The sequence below is a fragment of the Choloepus didactylus genome, chromosome 10 (assembly GCF_015220235.1).
Source record: "Choloepus didactylus isolate mChoDid1 chromosome 10, mChoDid1.pri, whole genome shotgun sequence".
In the NCBI taxonomy this organism is placed as follows: Eukaryota; Metazoa; Chordata; class Mammalia; order Pilosa; family Megalonychidae; genus Choloepus; species Choloepus didactylus.
The window spans coordinates 40,212,301-40,225,432 of NC_051316.1; the positions used below are offsets into that span (position 1 = coordinate 40,212,301).

The following is a 13,132-nucleotide window of genomic DNA, read 5'->3' on the forward strand; positions in this document are numbered from 1 at the left end:
CACTGATCCAAAATAATTAGAATAAGCAAACTCATAGAGTCAGAATCTAGAATATAGGTTACCTGGGAATGGGGTGAGAATAGGGAATAGGGAGTTAAGGCTTAAATTGTACAGACTTTCTATTTGGAATGATGGAAATGTTTTGGTAATAGCAGCACAACATTATGAATGTAATGGTGTTAGTAATAGGAATCATGTATTTGCACATGACTGTTCTGTAAACCCATACTTTTCTAATAAAAAAAAATAAAGGAGATAAAAATAAATAGAAATAAATAGAAATTAAAAATAATAAATGTTCATGTCATCTGACTCGATATCATGCCTGTCCATCTGTTAGTAAAACCAGCTATTGAATACAGGGCATTCTCTATGTGCATTTGTACATTCACAAAGCAGTTTGCGATACTAATATAAGTACATTCATATTAATGAGATATTCTATATTACTCTATATTATATTAAGAACCATGCATATACAATCTGAAAATTAAATATAAACTAAATTTGACTTATTTAACTTGAATGAACATTCTATTGATGGCATAGATAGAGAGGATAGTAACTTGCAGTCCAGGGCTTTGGAAATACAATCACAAGATTACTTACAGTACATTCAATTGGTTTTAAGGGACTTTGAAAGGAAAATTCTAGGCCATGATTTAAAATATTATCCTATAGCTTAAAAGGGATCTGATGTAGCTGCAGATTGACAATGCTAGAAACGTGGTTGTCTTAACCAAACCTGAACTATCATTTAGTTGGGAAGTGTCTACAGAACAAGTGCATAAGATTCCCCTCCAGTCCATTTCAGAGTAATCAGGAGACGGCTTAGCTTAGTTTTCCGATTAAAACCCTAGCACCACACAAAGGTGTGGGAGAGTCATTAATATTTGTACTTTAGCTGCAATGTTACATTGATCAACTGCTTGCATTCCACTGTTCCAAATCTGGGTCTGATATATAAAAACCCTGTGGTCAGCATAATTCAACTCAAGTCAATTCAACAAAAATTTATTGCTGCACTGTCCAGGTTTTCAAAGCCTATAAAGATAGGTAACACACAGGCTCTGCTTTCAAGGAACTTACAATTTAATGAGGAAGATAGACCCAGAACTAAATGCACAATATGATAAAAAAGAGCCACATGATAAAAACTATATAGATCAATAAGCATACAAAGTAGGAAGTACAGAGAAGGGAGTACTTCTACTTAATTCTGCTTTGGGCAACAAAAAGTCTTCAGAGATAAACCATAAATGTTGTCATATCCATCTTCTGGCTTCAGGAAAGAGGTAACATTTTAGCTGAGGCTTGAAGATCAAATAGGATTTGCTATAGAGTGGTAGGATTTGAGGGTGCCATGTAGGAAGGAGAGGCAGAGAAAGGTATTGTGTGTTGACAGAAAATAAGGAGGGACACGCCTAGAAGGGTGTTAGGCTCCACAATTTATCAACATCAACTGGAGAGTATCTATAACTCCACTTCCCTTCAGTCTCACAGACCCAAGAATTTACTTCTCCAAATGGAAGACTGTCATATTAATATATTTCCTTTGACCAAATCAAAACATCCAAAAATTGGGGGGTGGGGGGAGAATGGAGCCTCCAAATCATGCTTAATAAAATCGCAGGGGGGTTCAAGACAGTTATCACTTCACTGTGTGATCCTTGATGGGGGGTGGGGGTGGGGATGGGTGGAGGGTTGGGGGTCGTTCAGTCCAGCCCTGTGGAGGGAGGGGCGTCTGTGAACAATGTTCCTGAGGACACCCGATCCTGGAGCATGCTGCCTCTCCCAGGAGGATCTCACTCCAACTTGTACACAGAAGCGTAAATAAAACGAGGGAGCTAGTCAGAGAAGGAAAAGGAAACCCCCCCCCTGCAACCCACGTGGTTGGGGAGCTTCCCACAGAAACAAGACCTGCAGGATCCAGGATGACTGGCACAGCCCCTTGGGTGTTGCCAGGATGGGGTCCTTTAGGAGGTCCCCTGCCTTGGTACCAAGACAAGGGGAAGGGGTGGCAAAGGTTTAAATGCCCCGACTCCTCACATCCACGCCAGAGGCACTGAGGGTGCGCAGGCCTGGAGAGAGGGAGGCAGAGGATACAAGGGGGGTGCATAAAGTGAGGTGAAGGGGGCTGGGAGCTGGACAGCGAGGTATATGGCCCTGTGCCCCCACGGGATTTGGCACTGAGGAGCAGTTCTGAGTTCATTTGCAGAACTGAAACAACTCACAAAGCAAACAACTCTCAGACTGGAGGGCTGGAACCCCCCAGTTTCAGGGAGGGCTTCATGTGAGAATCGTTACCTACAGACACAGTCCAAACCTCGGTGCTCTTAAAACCTACCATTCTAACGCCGTTTTCGAAGGCTTGTCGGGTGAGCGGCGCTGGTCCATCCACTGTCTTGCCGTCATCGTCTGGGCCCCAGCTGGCACTGTAAATGTGCACGTGCTGGGGATTGAAGCTCACCGATTTTGCCTCCACCATGTCCGTGACATCCCCATCCAGCATTCGCACCCCTTCAAAACAGAAAAGGAACTAGTTTGATTACAGAGACTTCCCTGTAATACTCCCAAACAACCCAAGACATATACCAGTTAAAAAATTTGGAGGGGATCTTGGGGATGAGCCTGGACCCAGCACTGTGGGATTGAGAGGATCTTCTTGACCAAAAGGGGGAAGAGAGATGAAACAAAATAAGGTTCCAGTGACTGAGAGATTTCAAATGGAGTGGAGAGGTCACTCTGGAGGGTATTCTTATGTGCTACATAGCTATCACCTTGTAGTCTTTAGTGTGTTAGAGTGGCTAGAGGGAAAAACCTGAAGCTCTTGGAACTGCAGCCCAGTGACCTTGATTCTTAAAGATGATTATATAACTTTGTAGCTTGCATAGTATGACTGTGTGACTGTGAAAACATTGTGGCTCACACTCCTTTTATCCAGTGTATGGACAGATGAGTGGAAAAATGGGGACAAAAATTAGATGAAGAATAGGGTGGGATGGAAGGGATGGAAAGATCTAGGTGTCCTTTTTGCTTCTATTTTTATTTTGGAGTAAGGAAAAGTTTCAAAAATTGATTCTGGTGATGAATGCACAAATGTATGATGGTACTGCAAACAATCAATTGTACACTGTGGATGACTGTAGGGTTGTGACTATATCTCAATAAAACTGTATTTTAAAGTAGCAAATAAACAATGGGGGGAGGAGGGGAATGGGATGTTTTGGATATTCTTTTTATTTTAATTTTATTTTTTGGAGTAATGAAAATGTTCAAGATTCATTGTGGCAATGAATGCAAAACCATATGACGAAACTGTGAACAACTGACTGTACACTTTGAATGACTGCATGTTATGTGAATATACCTCAATAAAATTGCATTAAAAATTGGGGGGAGGGATTACCTTTAATCAACATTTAAGTGAGCATATTTTCTCCAGTAAATGGAAAATGTAGACTTTGCTGAAGCTTTCTTGGGGAGAAAGGAAGTTACACTGCATGTAGAAGAGCAAAACTTTTTCCAAGTCTTTTTTATTCATCACTCTCATTTTTTCAAGGTTCCACAACAGCTGCCATGATCACTCCATTCTCTTTATTCCTCTCTGAAGTGAGTACTTAACAAGGAGTCCCTCAAGCAATCTATCTTTCCTAAATTTTTTTTTCATTAGATAACTTGCATTCATAATTGGTATAAAACATTCTGACCCTAGCAGTCTTACAGATTTGGAAAACTGCCAAGTTAGGTTCTTCTGCTTTCCTCCATATTTAGTATTATCTCCTAATCTGTAAGACTAAAGTGAACTTAATGTATTACTTCTTTGCCAAGTTATTTGTAAGTCAAATAATAAATGAGAATGTTCTCTGTGCATTTAACACTTGAAATAATTCTCAAAGGATTTTAGCAATGTTTAGTCATCAATCTTCATTTAAGTATATTCCTGTCAGACAGATAGGAATTTATTATAAACCTTATTTTGTAAAATTAGAAACTGATATACTCAGAAATAAAGTATATGTCAAATGCCAGGCATTCCTTTTTTCCTTTTATTTTGGAGTCTTGCACTAGATAAATCATGTCTGTTATGAAAGGAGAAAAACAACAATAACAACAAAACATCTAATTTAGTCAACATATCTCTTCTTCAGCTTAAGCTAAATACTATCACTGAGACAATGTATTATTTTTAAAATTATATCTTTATAGCTCAAATGTACTTGTTAGCAAAATCTTATCCAGTAGGATTTCAAGCTTTCATTGGTTACCTATAATAAAACCCCAAATCAGGAAGCTTTAAATATTATGTGGCTTGAGATGCAAATTCTGGTAGAAAACAGTAGAAATAATTTTGGTGGAACTATATTATCTTTATATTCTTAAAAATAGGTTTAAATTTGAACTATAATTTCAACCATATAGAAAGAAAAAGAAAAAGAATACAAAGATCTAGCCAATACTAACAATTAACATTTTGCAAAATTTTTGTCTAAAAAAAATCTAAAAAATATAAATATTTTACCTTACATTGCAGATATCATGGCACTTCATTTTTTATGTCTCTTTTACAGAAAAATATGGAAAAAAGGCCCTACTATCATCTAACACCCATTGAACATGAAATTTCCACCAAGCAACCCTAAAGATACTACATTTGGTTGTTACATCTCATTAGTGTTTTTTCCTCTAGATGTTTGAATTTTTAAAGAAAATGCATGTTAACAGGTGATCTGAAGAATGAAGGCTGTGAACAGTTCCATTATAAATTATGGGATGTATTTAGAAGGCTTGCCATTGGTTTAGTTTATGGAAGTAGACTATCCAGCAGAATGCATGTCCTGGGCCCTCAGAGCTATTGGCATATTTGTTTAATTTGGCTTGAATACCAAAATTCATCTGTACCTTTTGTACCAAAGGATGATAAACTACTTCATATTCTTACTTTCTGTTTAAAAATATAAAAATATGTACAAGGAAGTTGGAAATAAACACTGTACCATACAGCTGCCCCAAATAACCTGCCCAAGTAATCTCTCTAAATGCGAATGTACAGGGATCTCTACATAATGCCTAAATTCAGTTTTCATGTTATACAACTTATGTGAAGTCCATGAAAAAAATGCTTGATAAAATCATACATAGAGGGTAACATTAATTTTCTAACCAAAAATTCACAAATAAGCATTTCATTTCTGAAAGTTTGAAAATGAAAGCCTGCTTCTTTTCCCTCATTTAACTCAGTGATTCATGTCTTGATTTGAGGGAATAAATGTGTAATTTAGAATGTTCTTGTTTATAGGGAGATAGAACACGGGTGGGTCATTGCCATACATTCGTTTACTGAGGTACTGCTAAGATATGTCAGTGGTTCATTGGTCAAGTTCACAAGTTCGTCTTTCATCCCCTCAAGGACAGTGAGAGTGCTGAGTTTGTGTTGGCGAGTAATGTTGGGGGTATATGGGTGTGTGTCTGTGCAAATGAAAGACCGTGTGTCCTGGATGGGAGAATGGTTGGTGGGACAGCCACTGCAGTCGTCTGATTCTCTTGGGAAGAGAATCAATCTTCAGGGAAAAGCCTTCATCTCCTTTCCTTAGCTCCTCTCTGAGGTTTACTCTTGATACACAAGCAGATGGTCTCTGAGTACAGCTACTTACTGTTCACAAGCTGCCAGACTCTAAGAATTCAGGGCGAAAGGAAGGAAATAGGTCAAATTTACTGTGGGCTGACATTCAAGATTTTCTAAGAAAACCTTTTCTTACTACCAGTATTATATACCCTAAATATTTCATGTTACAGGACCTCTATATTTATATCATTACTCTAGAAAGGATTGTCATTTTTACTCTTTAGTTTTAACTGTTTACCACTTGGAAACAAGTAGTGTGTTGGAAACAAGGGCAGCCTAGTGTTGGTAACTTCATTCATTTATGACTTTCTTTAGGAAACCCTAGGGAACACCGTCAGGCCAGCTATTATGATACTGTCACCAGGATCTATACTATCTCTTACAATGTTTTCCCCTCCATTTGTGCGTGGCTGTGACACCAAGCAGTTGCTAACAGAGATGATTATGTATGGGAAAGCTAGCCTTTGCTTTTATTAAAGCTTGTATTTATACTGCTTTGGCTGGTTCCTTATAGCAAACGTGTGTATGTTTGAACGTGTGCATATATGCGTGTATGTGTGTATACATGTATAATCTGAAATTATTCATGAAAACAGTATCACTACATTATGGGCCACAAAAGGAGGTTTCACCATTTACCATTTTAATTGAAAATAAATGGAACTCTTGGTAAAGCCTAAGCAAAATAAAGGATTTTCTTCTTTGATGGAATTTCAAACTGCTTCTTTCCCTATAAATATTATTGCCTGGTGTTTATATTGTTAGTTCTTTCTGATCCACATACCAATCGTGTATATTCAGTACTGACGTCAATGACAACTGGACATGTTTTCATGCCTGTTTAAAGGAAGAAATTTCTCTGTTGCAACATCAGGTATACTACTCCAGAAGTCTTTACTGTATTTAACAACACGGTAATGTGGTCATTTTGCTGTCGGCAATAGTTGAACACTATTATGCAAACATATGCATGTCTTTAGTTTAAAAAGATTTCTGAAAACCGGTTAGCACAAGAACTCTTGGCTCTTTTCAATATCTGCGTAAGTTTGTTTCCCATACCTCCGATCTTGGCGTTGAAAGCAATTCCGACTGTGCAATGAGAGTTGTTTGCAGCCGCTGCCACTTCTCCAGCACAGCGGGTCCCATGCCTGCAGGCAGAACACACACATTTTCTAAAGTAAGATGCTCCATTCTCGCAAACCCAAGACGTCATTGCCACCACTCAGACTTCAAAGTGGTGAAGAATGTGATCATCGAGAGTGGGTGTTTCTGGAACTTCCTACCCAAGTAGCACTTAGCTTGTCCACAGCAAAACTTTTAGCACTTCATTATATTCTGTTTTGGACTATATTCTTGATATGTTTCTTCCTGATATCTTGTTTTCCCAACCAGAAAATCTTCTTTAAAGCTGAAGCCAAATTATAGGTTTCTTTGTATTCTTCAAAGCTGTGCTGTCAAATATGGCAGCCACAAGCCATATGTAGCTATTGAGCACTTGAAATGTCGATACTGAAATCATTTAGACTAAATTTTTTTAAAATTTTAATTAAATTTAAAAACCAATACTCAACTAGAAAACTCCAGAATGTAAGTATGTGAATCTAATTATTAAACTGTAAATGTAAATAGAGATCAATTATTTCCAATGAACTTTATCATCTACAATGGGTGTGCTGTAAGCATAAAATGCACACCAGATTTCAAAGATTTTGCATGAAAAAAGAATCTAAAATATCTCATTAATAATTGTTTTATATCAATTACATGTGGAAATATTTTATTTAATAAGATACATTATCAAAATTAATTTCACCTGTTTCTTTTCACCTTTCCATTGTTTTTCTTTAATTGTGGCAATCAGAAACTTAAAAAAGAAATTCTAGAAGGCATTCCTTATTATCTCTTGCCAAAATAACTTTATTCCTTGATCAGAGAAATCATACAGTTGAAAACACTCATAAGATCATCTGCTCCAAGGATAGTAAAGAGGTTTCAAGTGCAAAGTACAATCTGTTTAGAAATGTTGGCTTAAAACAAAGTGTTGAGAAGAAGTGAAGGCGTGAATGACCCCAGAGAAAGAGCTCTAAGATTGGTGACTAACGTCTGCGGGAATGCTGAATAGGGACGGGGCAACAGTGTATTTGTCATTGTGAATGAAGTCCAATGCCCATCCCTGCCCCCATTTTAGAGATGAGGCACCTAGTACTCCTGAGATGGAAAGAGATTTGTTGAAAGCAGCATAATTAGAAAAGCAGTGACTAAAACTCAGAACCAATGGAAAGTGAGACCTGGTGGGTTTGTACAGGTTGGGGTGAAATTCCGATATATCCCAAAGTGATTTGGGCAGAGAATTTTGTGGGGTCACCTTGAGGAAATGTGGAAATACTGGACTGCCCCACCTGGGTTATTACTGATATTCTCACAAACATTGGAGACTACCAATTTAGTAGGCCGAGCCCTCGATCTGGGGGTGTTCTCTCATGAGTTTGTCGCTGCAAAGGAGAGGCTAAGCGTACTTATAATTGTGCTTAAGAGTCTCCCCCAGAGAACCTCTTTGTTGCTCAGATGTGACCCCTCTCTCTAAGCCCACTCAGCAGGTAAATCTGCTGCCCTCACCACTACATGGGACATGACTCCCAGGGGTGTAAATCCCCCTGGCCACGTGGAACATGACTCCCAGGGATGAGTCTGGACCCAGCATCATGGGATTGAGAACATCTTCCTGACAAAAAGGGGGAAGAGATATGAAACAAAATAAGGCTTCAGTGGCTTAGAGATTTCAAATGGAGTTGAGAGGTCACTCTGGGGGACATTCTTATGTGCTATATAGAGATCCCTTTTTAGTTTTTAGTGTGTTGGAATGGCTAGAGGGAAATACCCAAAGCTGTTGAAATGCAACCTAGTGGCCTTGATTCCTGAGGGAGAATGTGTAACTATGCAGCTTATGTGGTGTGACTGTGTGATTGTGAAAACTTTGTGGCTCACACTCCAATTATTCAGTGTATGGATAGATAAGTAGAAAAATGAGGACAAAAATTAAATGACAAATAGGGTGGGATGGGGGATGGAATGTTTTAGGTGTTCTTTTTTCTTTTCTTTTTATTTTTTGTGCAGTAAGGAAAATGTTCAAAAAATGATTCTGGTGATGAATGCACAACTATATGATGGTACTGTGAATAATTGATTGTACACTGTGGATGACTGTAGGGTATGTGAATATATCTCAATAAAACTGTATTAAAAAACAAAACAAACAAACAAAAAAACTCAGGACCCTCAAATTCCTTTTCACTGCTTTTTAGTTCAGTGTGACTTTCTCAGAGTACACCTGTCATGGGATCTGACTACTATCTACACCACTATAAACAAGTTACTACTTACCACTGATTATGTACACCCACAACTGGACACAAAGGAGATGTCATACACTACATTTTTCACTTAACAAGATATGTATAATCCTTTAAGTGGTATATATAGATTAGTAGTATATATATATATATATGTATATGTATGCACACAGACCTTAATCTCGTTAATGAATCCTTACACAGTTTTTCACTAATATTACAAGACTGTGAAGAACAATCTTGAGTACATATAGCATTTTATTCTATGGGACAAATTCTTAGAATTGGAACTCCTGGATCAAAGATACATATATTTTCTAACTCATTGTTAGAATTGTTTAACACTTCCACTAACAGCATACAAAAGAACTATAACAAAGCTCATAAAAACTGCAAGGTTGATCAATATTATTACAAAACATTAAAATTTTACACACAGCAAAAAAGAAAAGACAAGTTGAATGACAATATGAAAAGCAGAGAAAATATATGGACAAATACCTCTGTACATTATGAATTTTTCAATCTTTTCATCCATGTCAATCTGACATGAAAAAATCTTGTCTCACTGTTGCTTTCCTCTTTTTTTTCTCCCAATTACATCTGACATTGAACATCTTTTCCAATATGTATTGGCTATTTCTATTTTTTTATTTCATGAACAATCTATCATACTCTTTGCTCAATTTTCTGTTTTTCCCATTTTATCTGTTGTAACTATATTTCCAAGTTTGTATATGGAACATAACAATCTTGTTTATAGCAATTTGGGGTTTTCCTACACAAGTATTTAATTTTTATCTTGCCTTTTTGATATTTGTTTGTACCACTTTAATTATTGGAAAAACGGCCAATTTTTAAAAGAAAAAAAATATTTCTTTTGCAAACCCCAAGATCAACTACAATTTTTTCCCTGAAGCCTAGCAATTATTAACTATGATTTTCCATTAGGCTCTTATTGCATATTATTTCATTGTGTAAGTTATTTTTATTCAAATGTCTGAGTCCCTCAATGTGTCCATTGTCCTTATACGTCACTGTATATAATAGTAATTAATAAAAGTTAACTCTGCTAGACTGTGAGGTCTCTTCTTAATTCAGCTCTGGTTTATCCTTTGGCCTATGATTTATTTAGATGCTTTAAATTTTACAAATATATGAACATTTTGTTATCTTTTAGTTAAGTTAATTACTTTGTGATAAAATAATATAATTTCTATGAACCAGTTCTTTGCTTTTGTGAGACTTTCACAATGGCCAAATACGTGCTCAATTTTTATAAATGTTCCCTGTGCTTGAGAGGGATATATATTCTCTAATTGTTCTTTATGTGTCCATTATATAAAGATTGTTCATTACATTGTTAATTTTCTTTGCAGTTCTATCAATTTGTTTTTAGAATGGAATTATTAATATTCCTAGTGAAACAAACCATTTATCAATATTTAGTAGCATTCTATGGCTCTTGCAGTAATTTTAGCCTTAAAAGTATCTGGTTAATATTTAACTTGCATATCTTGTCATTCCTTTAACTTTCAACCATTCTCTATTCATATTTTCTATGTCTCTACTGACAGACTATAATTATACACTTTTTCAAGGCAGACTAACTATCTTTGTCTTCAACCAGAGAGTTAAGTACATTTACAATTAAGTCCATTTAGAGTGTTTTTTGATGTGTCCATTTATGTATTTTTTTCCCTGCACTAGTTTAGATTGTATATTTTCTATTATCTAGTTATTACACTAAGTATTTGGTCGTAGATATATAACATCACAAAGTCTAAAGTTATTCAGTACCTTTTCCCTCCTTTTTTTCCAAACAATACAGACCTTATAATATTTAACTGATTCCTACCTCTTGATTTCTAAGTACTTCCCATGATTATAGTTCTATCTTGATTATTTTCACCTTAGAAATGACTCATTACTGTTAACATTTTAAGCAATCAATGTTTGTTTATATTTGTTCAGATTTACAAATACATTCTTTGCACTATTTCTTTTTGTAGCTCATCCTGTCCTTTTTGAAGACTATCCTGTAAATAAATGTACCTTTTCGAGAGTCTTTTGGTAGCCAACACTTTCATCTTATTTCCTCTCAGAAAATGTCATTTTATTGTTGTTCTTGAAAAGCAGTTTCACTGTGTATAGAATTCTAGACTAACAGCATTTCAAAGATATCATTCCACTGTCTTCTAGCTTCCATTGTTTCTTGTGAGAAATCAGCCATCAAGACAATCTCTTGATGCATTTCTCTTTATCTTTGCTATTCTGCAGGTTCATTAAGACGTTGCATGTGTGGATTTATAAAATATCTTGCTTTGAATTCTTAACCCTGTAGGCTAATGTTTAATTCTGAAGAAATCCCAGCTATCATTTCTGAAAATGGCCTTTTCCTCATTCTCTCTAGTCCCTCCTTTCTGAATCCCAATCAAGCATATATTAGGCCTTTCACACTATCTTAATCTTTAATCTCTCTTTCTGACTTCCCATATCCTTTTCTACCTCTGAACTTCATTCTGCATAACTTGTTCAGTTCCTTATTTCAGTAATTCAATTATTAGCCGTTACTAACCTGCTATTTAACTCATTCACTTAATTACTCATTTTAATTATTTTGTTTCATTATTTGGAGCATTTTTTATTTTTTCAAGTCTAACTGGTTAATTCTTATAGTCTCCTATTCTTGAAACATTTTTTCAACATCCATTTCTTTATACATATAAATTATTCTTATTTAATCTATATCTAATAATTCCAGAATATGCAAATCTAATTCTGTTGTTTGTTTATGCCGCTGGTTTGTTTTCATGGAAATTTTTCGCCCATGTTCTTGGTGAATTTTTCATTTAGGAGTTCATGCTGCTTGGGCTTTTTATCTTTGTGAATTCTTTGAGGCTGGGGTGCAAAGCTCATTGTTCCAAAGAAGTTTATTTGCTTCTATCTCATACCTGGGGGCACCCCAACAAGGACCTATTCAACCAAATTTAAAATTTGGGCCATACAAGTCATTTGAATTACAGGTGCACATCCCCTGTAATTCTTAACAGGTAATTATTTATTTATCCTCTTATTCTACTTATTATCGAGGTAGAGAAAGTAAATATGTCCTTTGTGTCTCTCTATGCAGGCATTTTGTTTTCTATAGTTTATGTTCTAAGGGTGGTACCTCAGGGTTCTATCTTATCCAGACATCTTCTCTCACCCCATTGTACCCAGGCTTTTTCTCCTGCCATCCCTGGGCTTATTAAAATTCAGCTCAAGCTTGGAAAGAATCAGTTGTTCATCCCAGAAAATCCCTAGCACCCATCAAGTCTTGCAGATTTGAACTTTCTTATAATTGCTAGTTTATGAGCAATTCTCTTGGTATATCATTAGCTCAGCCATGCATTAAAAAGTTCTTTACTGTTTTCCCATAAGTTTAGATGTAATGTACTGTGAGAGGTTTAATTGAATATGTATCTTTCATTTTATCCAAAAATTGGAAGAACATGCTTTTGTATTCCAAAAATGTAATAAAGCGCTGCACATATTACATAGATCATTCATGCACAGTGAATGCTCCTGAGTGAAGGACACGGTGACCATTTCCTTGTAAAAATGTTCCTTGAAAGATTTCTGTATATTGCTCTACACCATGATGTAAAATCATTCTTGGGAGAAAGGGAAGTTATTTGAACTGAACCCTCACCCTGCTGCTGATGCAAGTGTTTTAAATATCAGCTAAATAATATATTGCATCATGCTGTAATCAAGGGTCCAAATTGCTAGCTCAACTATATTTAAATGACCTACTCTCTTCAGATGACAATGATCATTACCCCAAGAAAAGTACCAGTCATCTTTTTTATTTTTACATTTTAGTTTGACTCAGTGTTTTGACATGAACTTAAAACAGACCATGGAATAATGGTTATCATAGTGACCTGTCTGCAATTCAAGTGTGTGGACAAGATTCAATCTTTTTTCTTCTTCCAAAGAACAGGGGTGGTCAACAATAATTATATTCATGATTTCATTTAAATATAAAAGTCATAAAACAAACAAAAGCCTGGGTTTCAGATGTATTTTTCTTCAGAGACCATAGATTATGTGCATTTAGGGTGCTTTCAGCACAGGGAGAGAGCTTTAGTAGATTTTAGCTCAGAAAACA

General features: G+C 36.1%; 1 protein-coding gene across 2 annotated transcripts in view; it reads right to left on the bottom strand.

Annotated features, from left to right (window-relative positions):
* PCSK5 (proprotein convertase subtilisin/kexin type 5) overlaps window positions 1-13,132 on the bottom strand; it is a 422,934-nt gene that overhangs the window by 250,532 nt on the left and 159,270 nt on the right. For both annotated transcript variants that reach the window (XM_037797346.1, XM_037797347.1), the window contains exons 6-7: window positions 6,686-6,774; window positions 2,348-2,520 (exon numbers count right to left, since the gene is read on the bottom strand). In XM_037797346.1, coding sequence (XP_037653274.1) covers window positions 2,348-2,520; window positions 6,686-6,774 — 262 coding nt within the window. The remainder of the gene's footprint in view (window positions 1-2,347; window positions 2,521-6,685; window positions 6,775-13,132) is intronic.